We start from the raw sequence: 21,706 nt of genomic DNA, 5'->3' as shown, positions 1-21,706 counted from the left end.
GAGCGCCCGAAGGGGCGAGGCCCGGCTGCAGTGACCGCTCAGCACAGGAAGGAAGCCCCCGCCCGCTCAGCCTTGGCAGCCCGCGCCCTGAGCATCTCCCGGGAGGAACGGAGACAAAGGAGGATTCATGTCCAAAGGTAGGGCCTCTGGCCGGGCCACCGGCGCCCGCCGGGAAGAGGTGAGGGCCCCCAGAAGCCCGGCTGGAGGTGCTACCAGGGGGAGGGGGGCTGCGCCAGGCGCCCACGCGCGGTGACATATGCACAGGCACACGCACACACGGTGCACACACCCCAAGATACACATTCCCGGAGAATCCACCCACGGGAATGCGGGCGGCACCGAGACCCTCCGACACGCAAGTCGGGACCCAGATGCGCACAGTACGCCCCGCACTGGCGCACACCCAGACACGCACACACATGCCCGCCACGCACAGGTATCAGGCCACCTACACCCGATGCAGACCTGTGCGCTCACACGCAGGCGGCCCCTTCCCCCACACCCGCCGGGCACCAGCTGGTGGTCTCCCAGGGAACTCGCTGGCCTCCGGAGAGCGGGGTGGGGGAAGGGGTGTCCCAGGGCCCGTGGCTCCTGCCAATAGGCCAGGACTAAGATAGCTTTTGTGATTCTTTTTCCGAGAGCGGGGGCTGGAGATGGGGTGGACCGAATTTGCCTCTGAGGGTGCGGGTGCCGGTGGGGTGGGGTCTGGGGACGGTCTGAAGCTCAGGAAGGAAGGAAGGGCCTCCCCACCCCCACCCCACTGAGCGCAGGAGGCAGGTGCTCTTCCGGAAGGTCTCCTCCCCCTGCTGCCACCTTCCCAATTGAGGGGTGGGGTCCCCGTGCCAGACAAAGACAAAGCCACTCATTTGCCTGTGACAGAAAGCACCAGGTCCTGGCTGGGCAGGTGCCGGAGGTGCCGTTTCTGTGGGGGACTCAGAACTGAGTCAGGTGGACAGTGCCGCTGCCTCTCCCGGGAGCCGGGAGCGCTGATGGGGCAGGTGGCTCCTGGCAGGGGGTGCCGGTGCTGCGCACAGATTCTCCTCCTCCCGGGGCCCTGGGAGAGCTGGGAGCCTAGGAGGGGCGCCAAGGACCATGGAGGCAGGGTGGCCTGCTTGAACTGTGTCCTGCTGTGACCCTGTGACCCTTGTTGTGGGGGAGGAAGCAGGTCTTTAACAGAGTCTACCCGGTACCCCCTTGCCGGTGACCCACACACAGAGCTGGCTGCTGGCTGGGTGTCAGCTGCTCTGCTAGAGGAGCTTCTGAGGGAGGAGAAAAGTGACAGCTGACTCGCAGTGAGGCATTCATTCATTCATTCTTCATTCATTCATTCATTCATTCATTGCTGAGTGCCTGTGTTATCTAGGGACATTGGGGCACAGCGATCGGTCCTGGAGGTCTTTGTGTACTTGTCAGGGACTCTCAGCAGAGAGAGGACCCCCGGGGGCAATGACCTTGTCTGGGGACCCAAAGTGTCCTTGGTTTTTAGTCTAGGGTTCGGCTGGAGGAGGCTCCCATCTGACCACATGTGAGAGGGCCTGGAGGGGTGGATGGAACCCGTGGTGCATGGATGAGTGAATGAGATGGGTACCGAGATGGCTGAGGCTGCGCAGAAGAAGGGCGTCTGTACCCGCGGGAAAGCGGAGGCGCTCCCGAGGGGTAGCCCTTGAGCCGATGGTGAAAGGAGAGCAGGAATTCGCCCGCGGCTGCAGAGGGCAGGGTCCTTCAGCAGCGGCTGTGACACAGTGACCGCCCAGCCTTCTCCGCACTCATGGCTGGAGGGTGTTAGCATGTAACTAATGTGTCATTGGCACGTGTTGGGGGGACTTGCCAGCAGGTGCTCTTCACAGGGACACAGTAGGTGTGGACAGGTGCTTGCTGGGAGGAGGACGGGGATGTCTGCTCACGCGCTGGACCTGCCGCGCCTGCCGTAGCCCCGAGGAGTTGCCTGGGAATCAGGGTCCGTCTTTGGGGAATAATGCCCTTTTAGGAAGGCGCGTTGACGGGCCAGGGCTGAGCAGGCCGTGGTGAGGACACCCACTTTATAAGAACACTTAGAAAAACTCCCATAAATAAGTACCAGACTCACTTTCCAGGGGTGTGAAATGGGTTGTTCCCCCAGATCTCCCAGCACAGGTTGTGGAGACCAAATGGGCACCAGGGAAATGGAAAGGGCCAGCATGTGAGCAGCTGGGCAGGAAAAATGGGGCCTTGGCCCCAGTGCAGGGGTGCTGACTGCGAGCCACGTGTGGAGACTGGGGAGCAGGCCCGGCCTGAGAGTCAGCTGCTGCGGGGCTGAGCCAATCTCTCGCTGCCAGCGCCTGGCTAGCACCAGCTTCCTGGGAAGCAGGAGGGAGCCCAGCCAGGCCCTGGGGAGGACCCGAAGCTTTGTCAGAGTTGGCTGTGTCGCAGAGTGACAAGGAAAGAACATTTTCCCATTGGGAGAGAGTCTTGCCAAGACCCAGGGAAGGACCAGGTGGTGGGGTATGAGAGCAGACCCCTGGCTGGGTTTGGGGGTAGAGGATGGAAGAGCTCTCATCCTCTCGCCCTCTTGCCCACCGGCTGTTCCATCAGCCCCCCTGTAAGCCTGAGGCTGCAGGGCGGAGCCATAGGATCTGGAATGGCAGACTGGAAGGGGTGCTGGAGCGAGTGTGGCGTCCAGTAGCTGCGCAGTGTAATTAGCACCTGGATACCTCCCTTGGACACGTGCTTTCACACGCACCCCTTCATCTCCCCCTCTGACAAGCCAGTGAACTTGAAAGTGGGAGGGGCCAGAGGGGCTGGAACTGGGAGGCGCCGTGTGGGTGCTTCTAGGCCTCATACCTCATGTAATGCTCACCACAGCCTTCACCATGATCCTAAGCAGTTTACACACGAGGAAGTGGGCTCCTGGGGGCAGGTGCCTCGCCCAAGCCCACAGAGCTGGCGAGTAGCCGAGCCACGCTCTTCCCGCCTCACCACACACGCCCCGTTTTCTGGATGGGGAAACGCGGCTGCTGTCCTGAAACCTAGCCTGGTGGACAGTGGCCCGAGGGGGAAACGCACAGGCTTCTCTTGTGTGTGGAGATGCCCAGGACCTGCCAGCCCAGCGGGACGGGCGCCTTTCCCCACTGGAGCAGGGCTGTTCCTCAGCCTCCCCTCTCCTCTGCCACCCCTCTCCTCTGCCACCCACCATCCCCAGAACACAAGTGACTGCCCCTCCCGGGGTCTCATCCTCTCCCCGCTGGTCAAAAGGGGAGACCTATTCTTCCCACAGATTCAAAGCTCTAGGGAGGAGGGTGCCTGGGGCTCCTCAGGGCGCAGACACCCTGGTTTGCAGCGGTGCCTGTGGGACAGAGGGGCACGGAGGCTGGGAGACGGACTGACGCTCACCCTGCAGAGGGCTGGCCCTGTTTGCCTCTAAAGGAGGCAGCTGCGGTCAGTGGCAGATGTCCATTGAAGTTAGGTCCAGCGTCCTAACTGGTTTTGGCCCTTTATATGGGGGTGGTGGGGGCAGGACGCAGGTTGGAGTAACCCCAGACATCGCTTAGACTAGGGGTTCTCCACTTGGGCCACCTGCCCCCAGGGGACATCCGGCACAATGTCCTCTGCTTGTCACTACTGGGGGGCTCTTCCATCTAGTAGAGGCAGGGAGGCCACTGAACATCCCGCAAGGCGCAGGACAGCTGCCCACAATAATTATTCCCCCAAAATGGTCAGTGGTGCCAAGAGGACACAGCCCTGGGTCAGACACCCAGCTGTGGTGCTTTGGAGCCCCGAGTGCATTGGAGGCGGCCCCAGCAGCTGGAGGACGGGTCTGGTCCAGACTTCGCACCTGACTGGCTCTGTGCTCTTAAGCCAGTCCTTTCCTCCGGGCCTCAGTTTCCCTGCCTGTGAAATGAGGGACCCGCAGCGGATGACATCTAAGGCCCCTCGCCGTCCCCGCCCTGTATGACCCTGTGTCGGTGAGCAGCACTGCGGCTTCCGTGGCCTCAGCAGCCCACCCTCCCGCCTTGGCAGGGCTCCCAGAGACCAGGACGGACGCAGCCATGTCGGAGCTGGTGCCCGAGCCCAGGCCTAAGCCGGCCGTGCCCATGAAGCCCGTCAGCATCAACACCAACCTGCTGGGCTACATTGGCATCGACACCATCATCGAACAGATGCGGAAGAAGACCATGAAGACCGGGTTCGACTTCAACATCATGGTCGTCGGTACGGAAGGCTGCGGCCCCCCCCCCCCGGGTGGGGGTAGCACGGGGGACCTCTTTCTGTCCCAGGGATGACCTCGGCCCTGGCTTCTTGAGGATGAGCTCTTTCTAGGGGGGAAGATCTCACTGTGCAGATCACAGAGGCCTGACCCCCTTCTCCCCTTAAGGCTCGCTGATCCGGGGCTGGGAGCTGTGGGGGACGGTCAGCCGGGCCCCATCACCAGCTGGTGGACATAGGCAGCCTTTAGCCATGTCCAGCCTGCTTTCAGGGGTGTGCATGGGGGACTCATCAGTGTCCTCCCCCACCTCCGAGAGCTGGTGGAGGGTGGCCTTATTTCTGGCCTTTAGTAGTGCTTTAAAGCTTAGGGGCACCGACCGGTCGCTAAGCAGTGTCACCAGGTCACAGAGTGATCTCGGTGAGGTGTTCGGTCCGTCGCTGGGCATCATCCTTCTTCCTTTATGTCCTGATCCAATCAATCCAGTCCTGTCAGTTTCGCTTGTAAATCTCTCTCAGGTCAGTCTACTTCTCCCCATCTCCACGGCTACCTCCCTGGGCCGAGCCAGCCTCTCACCTGGCCTGCCACGGCCACCTGACTCAGTGCAGCTCATAGTGATTACGGCCCAGGTGTTTGCTGGGCCGGAGTGCAGACCTCTGGAAAATCGTGCTAATATAAACATCGGCTAAACAGTGTACTTAGTGACATCGTTGACGTACTTTCTGGTGCAAACTTCTTCTCTCAACAACCAGTAACAACTGGTTCATGGACCCTGGCTGCAAGCCACACTCTGAGGGGCATTGACCCCCTCCTGTCTCCCTTCCTGTTCAATCCATTGTCCACCAGTATCCGAATAATTTTTCCAACTGCAAAACTCATCAGGCCACCCATCGGTATGGTAAGTGTAAGGGTTTGAACTGCTAGTCTGGCCTGGTACTGCCTCTTCACACTTCTCTTACCACCTCCATGTAGCATTCTACTCACAAGGGACAGTTCTCCTGGATGTTCTTGCCATACTCTTTCCTACCTCCGAGCCTTTGCATATGCTGTTCCCTCTGTCTAGAAACCCCTTCCAGCTTCTCGTGGGTCATTCAAAGTCACTCTTCAGCTTTCGGCTTAGTTATTGCTTCTTCCTGGAAGTCCTTCTGGATCCCAGAGAGACTGGATTGGATTCCCTTCCCTTTGCTGCTATAACACCCTGTGGTTATCTCTTTCGTGGTGGTCATGGCAACATATTGTAATTGTCTGCTTATGTTTTGGTCTCTCTCACACTGAATGGGTCCTCGAGGGGAAGGATGATGTCTCACTTTCACTCTGTCTCCACTTCTAGCACAGCACTCGGCGCACACGCATACTTAGTGAACAAATGGCCTTAGGAAACGTCCCGACATGAACGGCGAGTACGAGACGTGTGGGCCGCCTCTGTCCCCAGCAGCGCCATGGCAGACACTGCGGCTGCGTCCTGGCGCGTGCGGTCTGAGCCCAGATGTAGCCTCCTTAACAGATCGGGCTTGGTGGCTACAACCAGTCGATCAGTTGGAAGGAGAAATGCAGCTTATTTGCCGTCCCTGGTCTCATGCAGTCCCCTCCCTCCCATCACGTTATCAGTAAAGAAACTAGAGGGGCAAACACGGCCATTCCTAGGCACCCGGGAAACAGAACAGCTGGGTCTAGAACTCAGGCCCTTGCCCCTGATCTAGCACAGGAGCGCTGACTCCTGTCCGCATGACTCTTCTGGAAGCCCGTTAAGATGCAGATTCTGAAAATATCAGGGCTGGTGGGGGGGAGGGGGTTGGGCTCCAGCGTTTCCTCCCAGCGTCCAGGCGATGCCGAGGCCGCTCATCGGGGCCAAGGCTTGCTGTATCCTTGTGCACGTTAGAATTTGAGAAGCGCTGCTCGGACCAGGCACTTAAAAGGTTTCAGTGCCTTTTCGTTGTGGGGCACCTTTTCATTTACACCCGGATCGAAATCTGTCGGCCTGTGCGTGTAAAATGGCCTAAAAGGGCGCCCTGGTGAAGGAAGCGGAGGTGAGGGGTGGGCCCTGCCCACTCAGCTTCCTCCTCCTCTCCCAGGGTCCTCCGGGCACTGATCTCCACAAGATGCTCACCGCTGCACGAGGGTGAAGAGTGGCTATGGGCCAAGAGGCTCCCGGGGCTCCAGGCCCTGTCTTGCACTTATGAGTTAGGTTGCCTCGCACATCTTTTACGTTAGGTGGGGCTCGATCTCTACAGGACACCTTGGCAGGGATTAAAGGTAGCTCTGCTGTGGGATTCGAGGGGCTGAAGGAAGGCCGTTGTGAAACTGCGCACGCACTGAGGCTGTGTCGGTGCCAAGCAATTCCGCCATGATTTTCTGTATTAAAGTGAAGACTGGAAACTTAAGCAAAAACACACCCAAATGCAGAGGTGGGCCCATTTGCTGCCGGTCCTGGGGCTCCAGGCAGGAGTGTGTGGGCTCTAACAGGTTGGCCCCAGTCCTTCTCCCGCACACAGGAAACCATCCCCCCCCCCGCCCCCCAGTCTGCAATCCCCGCTCAGCCCCTCCCTCCCCGTCAAACAGGACGTGGCCAGCTCCAGAATTCTGCAAGCGCCTGGGAGAGCTAATCGGGCTCAGGACGGGCCATGGGGGCCCTGCCTTCTCATCCCCCTGTCTTGCTCAGGTCAGAGTGGACTGGGCAAGTCAACGCTGGTCAACACGCTCTTCAAATCGCAAGTGAGCCGCAAGGCCTCCAGCTGGAACCGCGAGGAGAAGATCCCCAAGACCGTGGAGATCAAGGCTATTGGGCACGGTGAGGGCCGGCGGGGACCCCGGGCACTGGCCAGAGGGCCTCTGCCAGGAAGGCGGGGGAATGGGGCTTAGTGGGGAGTGAGGCGAAGGAAAGGCAACCTCGATACAGAATAGAATTAAGCCCTAAACCAGGGGTCCTCAAACTACGGCCCGCGGGCCACATGCAAATACAAATATTGTATTTGTTCCCGTTTTGTTTTTTTACTTCAAAATAAGATGTGTGCAGTGTGCATAGGAATTTGTTCATTTTTTTTTTAAACTATAGTCTGGCCCTCCAACGGTCTGAGGGACAGTGGACTGGCCCCCTGTTTAAAAAGTTTGAGGACCCCTGCCCTAAACTCTATGGAGCCAATTCCTCAGACTGCAAGGCCAGAGAGGGGAGGAGGAGGGGTTAGAAGGGAAGCAATGGGGCTCAGGCTGGACGCTAAGGCCGGCGTGGGAGGTGGGCAGGCAGAAGGAAGTAGGGAGGCCATTCCAGGTGCAGGGAACAGCATGAGCGAAGGTGTGGAGGTGCGGAAGTCACCGAACTTGACTCTTCTCATAGTTGGTCATGAGAAGGAAGGAGCCCGGTCTCCCTGGCTGGGGGGCGGCAGGGCTCCTGCGCCAGCTGGAGGAGTCACCCCCCTGATGCCTTTCCTGCTCACCCCCCAGTGATAGAGGAGGGAGGCGTCAAAATGAAGCTGACCGTCATCGACACGCCTGGCTTTGGAGACCAGATCAACAATGAAAACTGGTACGTGTCTGCCTGGGAGCTCTCTGCCCTAAAGACCACAGGGAGGCGCTGATGTGGTGCAGGTGCATCCACTTGAGAACCACCTGGCCCTCCACGCTGAGGGCTGTGTCTCCCTGAAGGATGGGAGAGGGGTTTGAAGGAGGCGAGGGAAGAGGTCCAGAGGGGGGCTGGGCGAGGGGGTGGAGGGGACAGTGCAGAGGGAATTTTGGCGGAGGGATGCCCTGGAGGTGGCCGCGGGGCCGGGCAGATGGAGCAAGGGGACCTGGGGGCAAACCCAGGCTGCACTGAGGCCGCAGGCTGCTTGGCCTGGTCAGGGGAGGGGGAGTGAGAATCAGGAGGGGGGAGGGGAGTGGCCATGAGGAGAGAGCCTCTGGGATCCACAGAGCAAAGCTGCAGTCCGCGAGCCACCAAGATGGAAGGTTCTAGGCAGAAGTTTGCTTTCAGAGAGGGACGGAGACCGCAGTGCTTCTGTGAGGGAGCCGGGCTCTGCCGCTGACCGGCAGGGCCGCCGAACAAGGCAGCTTAGAACGACCTTAGAGAAGTGACGGGTGCCCTCTGCTCTGGTTGTATGCATGCTCCTTGATGCAGAGAAGTAATCATGACGAGGACCGTGGTCATGACTGAGTTGTCGCCGTGACCGAGTACTTCTGCGTGCCACGGCTACGTTCCCCACTGAACGTCCTTCCTTTCTGATCCTGTGTGCACCCCGCCGGTCACTACTATCACTCGGGAGAAATACTCATGAGAAAACAGCCCCTCTCCAGAGCCCCCACTGAGAAGGAAGGGAGCTGGGGACAGTGTGTGATGCTTTCTGGGGTGCGGCGGGGTCTGCAGGCTCCACAGCTGGGGCGAGGGCCAGGTCCCCGGGGGAGCTCCAGCCTTGCTAAGAAGGAAAGCCCTCGTGGGGGCCGAGGGAGAATGGTCAGCAGGCACTCTGCACCCCCCCACCCCCCAGGGGAAGTAGGAAATGAGCCGGTGTGAGGTCCATGCCTACGATGAGCTCCTCTGGGACATGCATCTGCTGCTTCCCACCCGCAGCTGGGAGCCCATTGAGAAGTACATCAACGAGCAGTACGAGAAGTTCCTGAAGGAGGAGGTGAACATCGCCAGGAAGAAACGCATCCCGGACACTCGTGTCCACTGCTGCCTCTACTTCATCTCCCCGACGGGACACTCGTATGTACCTGCCCCACCCCCACCGCGGGGCCTGGCTCTGGTTGGCACCATCTGTGCCTATTCTGTAATTGATAATCAATACCTGGACTCAGCCGGGGAGGGCCAGATGGGGCCCGTATAGTCATGGCCCTGTGATTCCCCACACTTTCCCCACGCACGTTTGGCTCCCTTGCCAGGAGAGTAAAGCTGGCCAGCATCAGCCCCCACGCTGCCCACTGGTATTCTGGCGCCGTGGCACGATTGTGCCTGTGGAGAGAAGTTGGTATATGGGAGCAGATGGCTCGTGTGTGTGTGTGTGTGTGTGTGTGTGTGTGGTTGTTGTTGTTGTTAATCCTCACCCGAGGATATTTTCCCATTGATTTTTAAAGAGAGTGGGAGAGAGGGAGGGGATCAGAGAGACAGAGAGAGAGAGAGAGGTTTTTGAAACATCAGTGTGAAAGGAAAACATCAATTGGTTGCCTCCCACACATGCCCCCAACCAGGCCAGGGCTCGAAACTGCAACCTGGGCCCTAGCTGGTTGGGCTCAGTGGATAGAGCGTCAGCCTGTGGACAGAAGGGTCCTGGGTTTGATTCCAGTCAAGGGCACATGCCCAGGTTGCAGGCTCCATCCCCAGTGGGGGGCGTGCAGGAGGCAGCTGATCAATGATTCTCTCTCATCATTGATGTTTCTATCTCTCTCTCCTTCTCCCTTCCTCTCTGAAATCAATAAAAATATATTTTTTTAAAAAGAAAAAGAAACAAAACAAAAAAAGAAAGAAAGGAAGAAACTGCAACCTAGGGAGGTGCCCTTGGCTGGGAATCGAACCCGAGACCCTCGGTGCATGGGCTAATGCTCTAACCGCTAAGCACATTGCCCAGGGCAGAGAGCTCCTTCTTTATTCAGTAGATGCCTGCTTTGCACAAGGCTGGGGTGGGGGCAGCTAGAACGGTGAAGTGGGGGGGGGCAGGGCTACTGGATTGGGGCTGGTTTGGGTGGGGCATGGGGTCCAGATGTAAGCATTTGGCAGGTGTCTAAAAATGAGGCTGGCAACAAGCAGGGCATGCTGGGAACTCTGGCAGAGGATGGAGGACCCCCGTGGGCAAGCAGACAACCTTCCTGTTGGGGGAGGTCCCATAACATTACTAAGCCCGGCCGCTGGGCCGGGGTTCATTCTGGAGAGGTTGGCCCGAGCAAGGCAGGCCCCAAATTTGGAGGCACAGGGTACTCAGCGGGTTCCCCGATGGGGCCCAGGAATTCAATGAAGTGGTTAGCTTTATCCCGCCCTAGAACCTGGGCTCAGGGTCTGCAAGGCAGCAGACAGCCTAACCCAGTAAGCCCTGGACTATAAACTGGGGCCAGATGGGGATCCTGGGGTCTGGGGGGAGCTGGGTCCTTAGCCAGGGGAGGGGCAGGGCCCCATTGGCCGCCTGCAGGACGAAGTGGGGCTGAGAGGAGGCCCGTAGGAACAAGATACACACAAATAACCATGACACAAGGGCCTACGGGCGGGGTGACTCCATAGCTGTTCCAGGTCAGAGAAGATGCCACGGGGGGTGGTTTGAGGGGGCTTTGGGAGGAGCAGGATTTGAAGAGCAGGGCAGATGGTGGACCGTGTGTGGACGGAGTCAGGCTTGTTCTGCAGATGGTGAGACGGTGGTTGTGTGTGGGGGGAGAGAGCAGCGTCTTGGCCTCAGCCAGGTTCCTAGTCCTCCTGTCCCGTCCTGTGGCTGAGTGGGGGAGGGCAAGGTGGTCCTGACACCCCGCCTTCTCTGGCCCCAGCCTGCGACCCCTTGACCTGGAGTTCATGAAACACCTCAGCAAAGTGGTGAACATCATCCCCGTCATAGCCAAGGCTGACACCATGACGCTGGAGGAGAAGTCCGAATTCAAGCAGAGGGTGAGACAGCCCCTCCTCCTTCCCTCCCCCTCCCCCACCCCCCAGCCTTCCCCTCCTCTGGGCCAAGCCTCTCCTCTCCTCCACTATTACACCCCTCCCCCCACTTCCCACCCAGCTCCTACTGAATCATTGGAGAGACTGGACCCACAGTGTCTGGGGACCACGGTGAAGAGAAGTTAGTGCATCTCCTGGCTGCCTCCTTCCCACCCTCCAGCTTAGCCCCAAAGACCACTGAATCCATAACTCACATGAACCTGAGCACCCGCTCCTCAGTGTTAGGTGCTTGGAGGACTGGAGTGATCAATAAGGCTCTCTAGTCCTCTTGGTGTCTCCTATAAACTCCTATACGCGAAGCATCCAGGTGGGGATGGGGATGGGGGTGGGGTGGGAGTGGGGGAGGCGAGAGAAGTATAGACAGTTGCTGCCTCCCAGTGGGCCACTGAAGAGGTCCTGGAGAGCTTCCTGGGGGAGGGGAGCTTTGAAAGAGGGCAAACAGAGAGGCTGGGGGTGGGGACTCACCTCTTCCCTGCAGACAGGAATGTGACACGTAGTGGCATGAGCGCTGCCATGTGAAATCTGTACTCAGCGGTGATGCTTATCAAAACCCGAACCTCACAGACCCTGAGGTGAGCAAGCTGCACCCCCAGACTATTCTGCATCTCAGGCTGAGCTCTGGTAATTGTATGCCTGGGGTTCACACTTATTCAGGATCACCCTGCTGCCCAGGGCCTTTGAGTCCAGAGACGTGTGGATTCTCAAGGCTGCGTTCATCCCTCTGACTTCAGTGTGTGTGCGCACATGCACGCATTCTCACACACACTCACACACACACACACACACACACACACACACACACACACACCCCTCCCATTATCCTGGCACGTGGCTACCTCGCTTCTCTTCCTCACCTCTAGGTTCGAAAGGAGCTTGAAGTACATGGCATTGAGTTCTACCCACAGAAGGAATTTGATGAAGATTTGGAGGACAAGACGGAGAATGACAAAATCCGGGTGGGTGCCTGGGGCTCCGCTCACACAGATGCCCCCTGGGTACCCGTGGGATGTGTATCACATGCTGCTTCTGGCTTCTTCCCACCTACTTTTCCCTCCCGTTCTCCCTGCCTCACCGTGCCTGACCCCGACCAGCAGTGACAAGGGAGGGGATGAGGACTAGGAGCCTCGGCCAGGACGGCGTGCCCTGCACCCATAGCCGCTGTTCCCGTCATCCCCAGACCCCACAGCAGCCGCTCCCTCCCCCGGGGCTCAGCAAAACAGAGCCCTGCCTCAGTTTCCCCTCTATAAAATGCAGAGGTCAGGCCAAGTGAGTGGCTGATAGGTGTTTTTTTCCCCCTGAAAGAACCCTTTAAAGAAATTAAATGCCAGGCAGAACTCCAATATACAAAACCTAAAGCCGGAGCTGCTTTGCTAAGTGATGTCGGCACAGAGCCTTCTCAGCCGGCCCGAGGTGTCTCCTGGGAAGTCCAGGGCTGCAGGGAACCTGCTTACAAAGCACCAGCCCGGGTGATTTCTTAGGTCTCTCAGCTCGAACCCTCTGCAACCTGGGACTCTGCCTCGGAATCCTGGGGTCTAGTCCGGCCTTTTCTACTAACCCACGGTCACCCGGGACAAACCACCACTGGCGTTGGTCTTGGGTCTCCTCCTCTGGCAGGTGTGGGCAAGCTACTACCATCCCCTTGTCTGACGCCGAGAAGACAGGCAGTTGGTCAGTTAATTGATGAAATCACTTAAAAGAGGCATACGCATCCTGTGTTTAAATAGTTATTTTACTAAATTATTAAGTAAACATTCTCCTCTTCTTGGGGACTAAGTTTACTGTCCGTGCAGAAGCAACTCACCTTTATCAAATTTTTCTGAAACATTCAACTTAATTTTCAGAGAGACAGTTCTCTACACACATCTACCCTCAGCTTATATAATAGTTAATTGATTCAATCACGACAACGAGCACACAGCAGGCATCTGCATTTGGGAGCAAACAGCTGCATCTTGGTGAGCATGCAGCCCACGTGGCAGAGCAGAGGGGCCTACACACCAGAAGGTGGCCTCCCGGCGGGCGTGGGCCTCTGCCCGTGGGTTTCATGGGAGGCCGTGTAAAAGCATGTTACTCTGGCCGTCCGCTGCGTGGGTGTCGTTTAAGAGAGGTCTGTCCATCCTAGCTAGCTCACAGAGTTGTTCCGGATCAAACCAAACGTGGACAGCGCTCTGAAAAGTCCCAAGCGTTCTCCTGTTGAAGGAAAGCGACTTACTGAGGCTGACCAGTGAGGCCGGGTGCAGTCAGGGTTAAATCCAGGACTTCCCTTTAAAAAAAAAAAAAAAAAAAGGCCTGGCTGGTGTGGCTCAGTTGGCTGAGCATCATCCTGTGCACTGAAAGGTTGCCAGTTCAATTCCTGGTCAGGGCACATGCCTGGGCTCAATCCCCAGTCAGGGTGCATGCAGGAAGCAACTAATGGATGTTTCTCTCTCACATTGATGTTGCTCTCTCTCACTCTCCCTTCCTCTCTCTCTAAAATCAATAAAAACGTATTTTAAAAAAATAATATATATATATATATATATATATAATTTTTATTGATTTCAGAGAGGAAGGGAGAGGGGAGATAGAAACATCAATGATGAGAGAGAATCCCCTACTGCGGTTTGAGCCCGCAACCCAGGCATGTTCCCTGACCAGGAATCGAACCCTGACCTCCTGGTTCCTAAGTCGATGCTCAACCACTGAGCCGCACTGGCTGGGCTCCAGTGCTCTTTTGAAATGACAAGAGCCTTGCCCTTGCCATCAGTGGGGTCCCTGAATGAACCTCAGAAGTGTGCAGTTCAGGGTTGGGGGCCCAGATGGCAGAGGATGACGTGCGCACGCGTCTGGTTTGTCAGCAGGAGAGCATGCCGTTTGCCGTGGTGGGAAGCGACAAGGAATACCAAGTGAACGGCAAGCGGGTCCTCGGCAGGAAGACTCCCTGGGGGATCATCGAAGGTAACCCAGCGCACCTTTTTGAAGAACCGGCTGCTGGCCAATTATGCTGATTTATTATGCATGTCTAGGTCAAGGCACTGTGCTAGGATGTAAGATAGAAAAGGAGTGCCAGGCAGACCCTGCCATAAGGAGCTTACAGTCCAATTGAGAAATGAGACTCCCAAGGCCGGAAGCAATAAAAGACTGATTTCGCACCTGTCTGGGAGGCACCGACTCACATGTCAACGGTCTTCAGACCGTGGGGAGATTAATAAGGACTGGACACGCCAGAGAAAGGCTTTCCCATGAAAGCTGATGTGACCTGACAGATTGCTGAAGGGTTGTGCAGATGTTGCCATTTTCGTTTTATTATGAACGGATGTGACCTTGAGAAGGTCGTAAGGATTCTGAAAGTTTTCAAAGAATTGCTTCAGTGATCTCATTCCGTATGATAACCCTCTAAGGCAGCGGTTCTCAACCTGTGGGTCGCCAACCTGTGGGTCGTGACCCCTTTGGGGGTTGAACGACCCTTTCACAGGGGTCGCCTAAGACCATCGGGAAACACATATATAATTACATATTGTTTTTGTGATTAATCACTATGCTTTAATTATGTTCAATTTGTAACAATGAAAATACATCCTGCATATCAGATATTTACATTATGATTCATAACAGTAGCAACATTACAGTTATGAAGTAGCAATGAAAATAATTTTATGGTTGGGGGTCACCACAACATGAGGAACTGTATTAAAGGGTCGCAGCATTAGGAAGGTTGAGAACCACTGCCTAAGGGGAGCAGGGTAGGTGTGACTTTTCGGAGCATCAGCTGATGAAGCTCTTGAATCTCAGACAGGTTAAATGTCTTGCCCAAATCACATGACTTGTTAGTGGTGAAACTGGGATTTCAGACCTGGACATGTTGATTCCAAAACCAAGTTCATCCCATTGTATCATGTTGTCTCTCATTTCCCTATGACTTTTTGTTGAAAATTCTTTTTCATTTTCTTTTTTGGTTTGTTTTTATTGAATTTATTGGGGTGACATTGATTAGTAAAATTAAATATATTTCAGGGGTACAATTCTATATACATCCTCTATATATTTTTAATAGCGTTTTTCATTATCTGCCTTGAATTGGAACTATTTATGAGAATGGCTGTTTTACCCATTAGATTATGAGACCAGAGGGTTCATGTCTTTATTTTAATTTAATTTTTAAGAGAGAGAGAGAGAGAGAGAGAGAGAGAGAGAGAGAGACATCAATGTGAGAGAGAAACATCGATTGGCTGCCTCCTGTATGCACCCTGACCAGGGATGGAACCTGCAACCTAGGCATGTGCCTGATTGGGAATTGAACCTGAAACCCTCTGGTGCATAGGCGAGACTCCAACCAACTGAGCCACACCAGCCAGGGCAGGGTACATGTCTTAATCCTCTTCTGCTCCCACAATCGTTGACAAATGATTTGCAAATCCTAGGCAATCAGTTTATGTTGAACTAGATTTATCATGTAGTGCACGACCATTTTTAAGATGGCTGGGTTGTTATTTTCTATGTGTCACTATCCTCCAGTCTGATTATAAGCTCCTTACGGATAGGAACTATGTCTTTTCTTAGTCTCCCTGTGTATTTGTTTTCTTTTCTATGAAGTGGGGCATGTAATAGTCCCTGCCAGTGTTATTCCACAGAGTCCAGAACAGTATTGTGCCTTGTAGCTGCGTAATAAATGTTTGTTCCATGAGTGAAATCGAGTGCACTGAAGTGCCAAGATAGGCCGACCTCTGACGGCTAGTCGCTGTCCTTGGCTCTCTCCTAACTGCCTCCATGTCCTGAACAGAAGCGCACCTGCTGGGTTGCTGCGTCAGTGAAGTGACCACCTGTTTTGCTTTGTTTCCTTTTGTTCTGTTCACAGTGGAAAACCTCCACCACTGTGAGTTTGCCCTGCTTCGAGACTTTGTCATCAGGTAAGATGAACCCCTGCCCTCGATGGCAGGCTTAATGATTTCGGGTCAGAAGGCCATCTGTTCAGATCCAGGGCCTCAGTCTCCAGGTCTCTCTGACGGGCCGTTTGCCCCGCTTCCAGGTCCCCTCCTGAAGCACAAGGGGTGGAAGAGGCAGCGCTGGCTCTCCGAGTCAGTCCCAGCGGGTCCAGGCCATGGAAGGGAAGTGTTCACCCTGGGTGGGGGGTCACCTCTTCGTCCTCCCACCCCTAATCGCCTCTCTCTCTCCCCTCACCTGTGTCCCTCAGGACTCACCTCCAGGACCTCAAGGAAGTGACACACAACATCCACTATGAGACCTACAGGGCCAAGAGGCTCAATGACAACGGAGGCCTCCCTCCGGTGAGCGTGGACACAGAGGGAAGCCACGACAGTAACCCATGACGACCCTTTCTCTACATCATCACACATCCCCACTTCTCCACACACATCCCCAGTACCACCTCCAGCCACCTTCCTTCTACTCTGTCCCACAGGCCTGTCTGGTATTCATGGAGCATCTTGTCTACAGTGTGAGTGCATGTGTGTGAGTGTGTGTGCATGTGTGTGTGTTTGTGTGTGTGTGTGAGAGAGAGAGAGAGAGAGAGAGAGTGGGAGTGTGTGTGTGCCTGTGTGCCTGTGTGCCTGTTCAGGGGTGAGGTATTTTCACTGCCCTCCCTGGAAAGTCCCTTGTAAGTTTGGTTTCTCCATGGCTGTCCATTATCTGTCTCCTTTCCTTGTGTCCCAGAACCAAGCCGTGTGCCTCACTCAAGAGGCCTGGGAAGGTTTCACTTAAAAATGAGGGCGCAGGTGAGCCACAGGTAACTCTTTCTTATCTCTCAACCTGCCCGCACTCTGGGTCTGCAGAGATTCTCCGAGGACAGGCAGCAGAGCTAGGCCTGGGAGGGGGCGAGGAGCTCGGACTTACCCCTGCCTGGAAGCCAGATGGTTTGGGGCAAGGCCAGGACTTCCTGGGAAAAAGGAAGGTCAGGGGCCAGCAGAGAAGTAGGCCAAGCTGGGCGCCTGCGAGAATTAGTGCCTAGAAGTGGAGACAAGAACTCCACCCTTTGGTCTGTGTTGCATTCACTGTCCAAGAGCTACTGCCTGTCCCTGTCGCAGCCTGCTGCTTCCACACGTCACGCTCGCCTCAGCTCCCACAGTCTCTCTTTTTCTCCCTTCCCCTCATTTCTTCATCCTGCTTCTCCCTCACTTCTGTAAGTTCCTTGTAGACTAATCCACTTTAGCTACATTTCTATATTTAGAATTTATGCCCAGTCTACTTCCAAAAATGACTTAGGCCACCTTAAAATAAAATCACAGCTAAAAGCATGGGGCGGTTCAAACTGGGACTATGAGAACTGAGGTCCATCGACAGGAATGGGAAAGCGTGTGTGCAGGCGAGCGCTGCGTCTGGCGCTGAGCTTGTGGGCAGCCCGGGCAAAGGAGGAGGCTCAGTGCGGTAGGTGCTTCCTAGTGTCTGGTAAAAGCAGCATGCAGGCTGGTCAAGTGAGACACTGTTTTTAGGCATTCAGTTCTAGAAGAACTGAGTCTAAAGAAGTATCAAGAACAAAATACTAGTACAATATTTGTCTTTCTTGGTAGTTTGGCTTCAGAGACAACTTTAAAATTTTATTTTATTGATTTCAGAGAGAGAGAGAGAGAGAGAGAGAAAACATCAATGAGAGAGAAACATTGATTAGCTGCCTCCTGTACGACCCCTACTGGGGATCCAGCCTGCAACCTGAGTGTGTCCCGTGACCAGGAATCCAACTGTGACCTCCTGGTCCATGGGACGACGCTCAACCAACTGGGCCAACCCAGCCAGCCCAGAGACAAATGTTAAATGACACCTTATTTCTCTCCATTAGGATTCTTCCTCCTTAAAGCTGGCTTCTCTGTTGCTTCCTTCTTTTCCTATGAACTTGACCCCCTCTTCCCTCCTCTGTTCTCACTTTTGTGCTGAAGCTAATTGCATGTTGGTTTGTCTGTCTTTCTCTGCTGCTTTCCCCTGTTCCCCCTCCTGACACCTGTAGACATTCCCAGTGACACCCACAATCATACATTTAGCCTTTTCTTGCCTTTCCCTTCAGCCCTGTATTTATTAATGCACATATATCCTATTTGTTTTACAAACACGTTACTCCTCCTTTAATCAGTGAGGCGGCTAAAATGTGTGGCTGGGGAAACAATATAGCCTTAGGCAAGGGAAATCACCGAGGGACAGTTTACAGTGACCTCACGCAACCTCCTGTTCCATGTCCTGGTCCAACCCTAGGTGTTTCGCAGGGCCCCTGTGAACCCCAGCATTTACAGTCCCTTTTCACTCAGGTGCTAGGAAAACACAAAGACTTAAGACCAAGAGTCAGTGCACCAGGTGAAAGAGGTGGGTGATCGATCGCCAATGACCCAAAACCTACGGCCTCAATCTTTCCTGGAGGCTCTTTGCAAATCCAACCCACATCCTCCCTTACCCACAGTTATTCCAGTGTAGGCACCTGTCGGGATAAAACAGCAATAGGGTTAGAGCCCAGAGGTTGCTACATTTCAGCAAAAGAGGGATCCCGGGCTTATACAGCCAGCAGTCCTGTGCGGAAATGTGGGACTAGACCCCTAGGCCTATCAGGGAATGTCTAAGGGTGGCGGTTGGGCATTGAAGAGGCTGAATAGGAAATGTGGCGTGGTGCCCCTAAACCATGATCTCAGCCTCCCTGGAGAAGCTGTTTTATTTGTCTGGTGTCCACACCCTCAACCGTTCTCAACCCCCTGCAGGGAGAAGGCCTCCTGGGCTCTGTCCTTCCACCCGTGCCAGCCACCCCCTGCCCCACTGCTGAATGAAGGCCATTTCAAGCGCTGCTTCTCCCTCCATTCCTCTCAGCTGTTATTGCTGCGGGGCCATGACCTTTTAAGGGCTGTGTTTGTCCAGTCCACCTCCACAGCCCTTCTCTCTCCCTGGCCCTCAGCAGGTGGGAGGGGCCAGCTGCTTTAGGACAGTCGCCTTCTCCATTTATCCAAACACCCCTCTCCTCCCAGTGGAATGGAGCCCTCGCCAGCACTGCCCTCCTCCATCGTCTGTGTCAGCTGGTCCCAGCCCATCTGTAGGGTGAAAGAACTCATCAAGAGCTTCTTCTGCCCTTGCAAACCCATACCAGCTACTTGTTACCATCTCCAAGGGACATGGCATTGCTCCCTGTCCATCTGCATGAGCTACTCTTGGCTTCCTTAAAGGGTCAAGAAAGCCATTTTTCTGCTTGTCAGATTCATTGATGTCAGCTGTGTGAGCCCTGGTGTGGGACAAGGGTGTCTCCTTCATTGCTTAAAACTTATTTATAAGGATGGGTCACTACAGATGTGGGGGAGTAAGGGCTAGGACCTCTCCTTTAAAAAGCACCACTTGTGGCTGGCCCAGAGTGTGGTTACACACCCTCCCCACCCCATAATCAGCCACTTAGGAAGAGTGGTTTTCCGAAGAGACATTTCTGGGTTGACTCCCTTATCCTCAACCTTAAAAAACAAAGGAACTAAACACAGACAAAAAAACTCCAGATCCCCAGAAGATGTGAACTCTAGGAAGAAAAAAAGCACCCATCTGTCTACTTAGCAATAAGAAGGATCTCTTCCCACCCACATTGACTATTCCTACCCGCCCCCTCCCCAATTAATGTGAGTAATGAATCAGTCTGGCCACAGTTGGTCACTGTAGGCTAGTGGAAAATACCCAATGGAGGGCAAAGGCCCTTATCAGATGCATGAATGTTTGCGAATGTCGGCTGCCACTGCCCCACACACTGTGTCTTTATGGAATCTCTCCCTGCCCACCCCTCCCCTTCTCCACCTGGACACAACTTGCTCAAAGGCTGGTGACTTGTGGGCCATTCATCTACAACCGAGTCCTGATGGAGCAAGAGGCCCAAGCCTAGGGGATGCAAGAACGACCCATTTCTTAAATGTGACTAGTCCCAGCCAACCTTTTGGTGACATTATGGTTAAATTTCCCAACTGAAAACAAGCCAATGACACTCAAACTGGTTGTGTAAATGTTGCTAGACTTTATGTGTTGTACAACTAAACATTGCTGTTTGAACAATAACTGCCTGGCCTGTGTCTTATTTGTGCTCCTCACTTCTTGGCCAAACAGACATTACATCATCTCACCCATGTGTGGAGGGTGAGACAGGGACTGTCTTAGAAGTAGCCACAGAAATTAAAGATAGAAATCACTTTGTAAGGTCAGTTCATCTTTAGTTGGACCCCAGTCATTATTCCCTGGGATTTTGTATCTAAAATGAGTGATGAAACTCTCATACTTGATCTTGAGGGATGCATTGCATAGCTTGCTTCCTTCAATGAAAACAATTTAAATCACTAGCTTGTCTCTCTCTCTCTCTCTCTCTTTTTTTTTTTTTGCTTCTCTTTGAGGTTTATCCTCTCCTTTGTAACCAGCAAATAACACAACTCTCACCTGTATATTATTTCTCTAAATTTGGACATGATGGGCCCATACATGCGATTGTGTTTGGGATCTCAACATTCTGTGAGTGCAAGGTATAGATGAACAGTGAGAGGTCAAGACTGGAGGAAGACAAGTCTGGGGGCTCTTGGGGGTCATTCAGGTAAAATGATGAGGGCCAGAACTGGAGTGCATCGCTACGCAAAAATATAAATCTTTGTTTTACTATGGTTGCAAAGATAAAAAAATTTCTATATGTGACACGGCTCAAGAGTTAAGTTAGGGTTTTTCAAAGTGCTGACACGCCAAGCTCAAAAGGTTCGCCATCACTGGTATAGATGAACAGTGAGAGGTCAAGACTGGAGGAAGACAAGTCCGGGGGCTCTTGGGGGTCATGCAGGTAAAATGATGAGGGCCAGAACTGGAGTGCATCGCTACGCCTGGATGGGGAGAAGGGTGAAGATTGGAGTGATGGAGCAGTTTTTCCAACTTAAGATATCACTAGAAGAAACCTAAGAGTTCTTCTAGTCCAATGCCTTCGTGCCCATATGGAAGCGTAAGTCCAGAGAGCATAACTGTCTTGTCTGAAGTTGCACACGTAAGTACCGGTGCAAGAAGGAGACCAGATCCCAATGACTGTTCCACTGCTGCACACCGTTCCCATTGTACTTCATTTATTCTCATTGTCTTGGACTTAAAAATATACATATTTCTGAAATCAGAGTACCACTTACAACTGATGACATGTCAGTTTACTTGGCAACTTTTTTTTCTTAGTGGCACGTTTAAAAATGGTGCATCTTATAACTGACAGAATGTTAAGTTTGATGAACTGCAGTAATCCAGATGTTCACGTCCTTTCCCTTTGAAGCTCTCTGGTGTTATCTGTGATGTTGAAAGGAAATAAGAGTATGTACAGCATTTTAGTTTTCAAAGCGATTGTGTGTGATGTATCGCGCCGGCTCTCCACGATCGCCCTCAGGGGTGGCAGGGCAGGTGCGGTGGATGGCACAGGCTCTCTCCACCTCGGGGCAGGCACGGACCCCCTTTGACTTCCTGTTCTGCAGGCCGCGTCATAAGAAACCGGCTCTGGTTCCAGGCTTTCTCTGGTGGGAAAAAGTTTCCACCTTAGAAGCGAGAGATCATTCTGGATCCTTTCTCCAAAGGGCAGAAGCTTCCTGACCCGGGCCTGGGAGGACTGCGGCAACGCCTGCTTTTTGATTTCCTGACAGGATCCGTTCAAGTTCATGCTGATGATGCAGCAGCAGGGCAGGCAGGGTCACGAAGGCCACTCACCCCTCTGTGCCCTGAGGGCGGAGTCAACTCCCTGGACCCGCCTCCTTCCCCGGTTAGGCGGGGTGTCTCAACTCTGATTCCACCGGGGCCTCCATCACTGCGGCTCACCAGGCTGGCGGCCTAGCGGACCGCTCACTCCTTGTCTTTGCGCCATAATCGCCACCCTCCGCTTTCCAGCCCGGCCCCTCGGCTTGGTGCAGGCCCCGCCCCTTCCCATCTGCGGGGCGGCCGGAGGCCCCCCCCCCCCCAGCAAG

General features: G+C 54.4%; 1 protein-coding gene across 2 annotated transcripts; it reads left to right on the top strand.

Moving 5' to 3' along the window:
• Nucleotides 1-19,793, top strand: SEPT3 (septin 3). Of its 2 annotated transcripts, none has more exons than XM_023762278.1 (11): nucleotides 1-137; nucleotides 3,997-4,188; nucleotides 6,840-6,968; nucleotides 7,619-7,700; nucleotides 8,739-8,876; nucleotides 10,637-10,754; nucleotides 11,669-11,764; nucleotides 13,646-13,745; nucleotides 15,643-15,694; nucleotides 15,979-16,072; nucleotides 18,479-19,793. In XM_023762278.1, exons 1-11 carry the CDS (start codon nucleotides 128-130, stop codon nucleotides 18,542-18,544), a joined length of 1,077 nt encoding a protein of 358 aa, XP_023618046.1. In that variant the 5' UTR covers nucleotides 1-127; the 3' UTR covers nucleotides 18,545-19,793. The 2 variants fall into 2 exon arrangements, with proteins under 2 accessions (XP_023618046.1, XP_006098571.1); XM_006098509.3 differs by having other exon boundaries at nucleotides 81-137; nucleotides 13,649-13,745.
• The last annotated feature ends 1,913 nt before the right edge of the window (nucleotides 19,794-21,706 follow it).

The sequence above is a fragment of the Myotis lucifugus genome, unplaced genomic scaffold (assembly GCF_000147115.1).
Source record: "Myotis lucifugus unplaced genomic scaffold, Myoluc2.0 scaffold_239, whole genome shotgun sequence".
Lineage (NCBI taxonomy): Eukaryota > Metazoa > Chordata > Mammalia > Chiroptera > Vespertilionidae > Myotis > Myotis lucifugus.
Note: the sequence above shows the minus strand (reverse complement) of the source record. Positions and strands in the feature narration are given on the sequence as shown.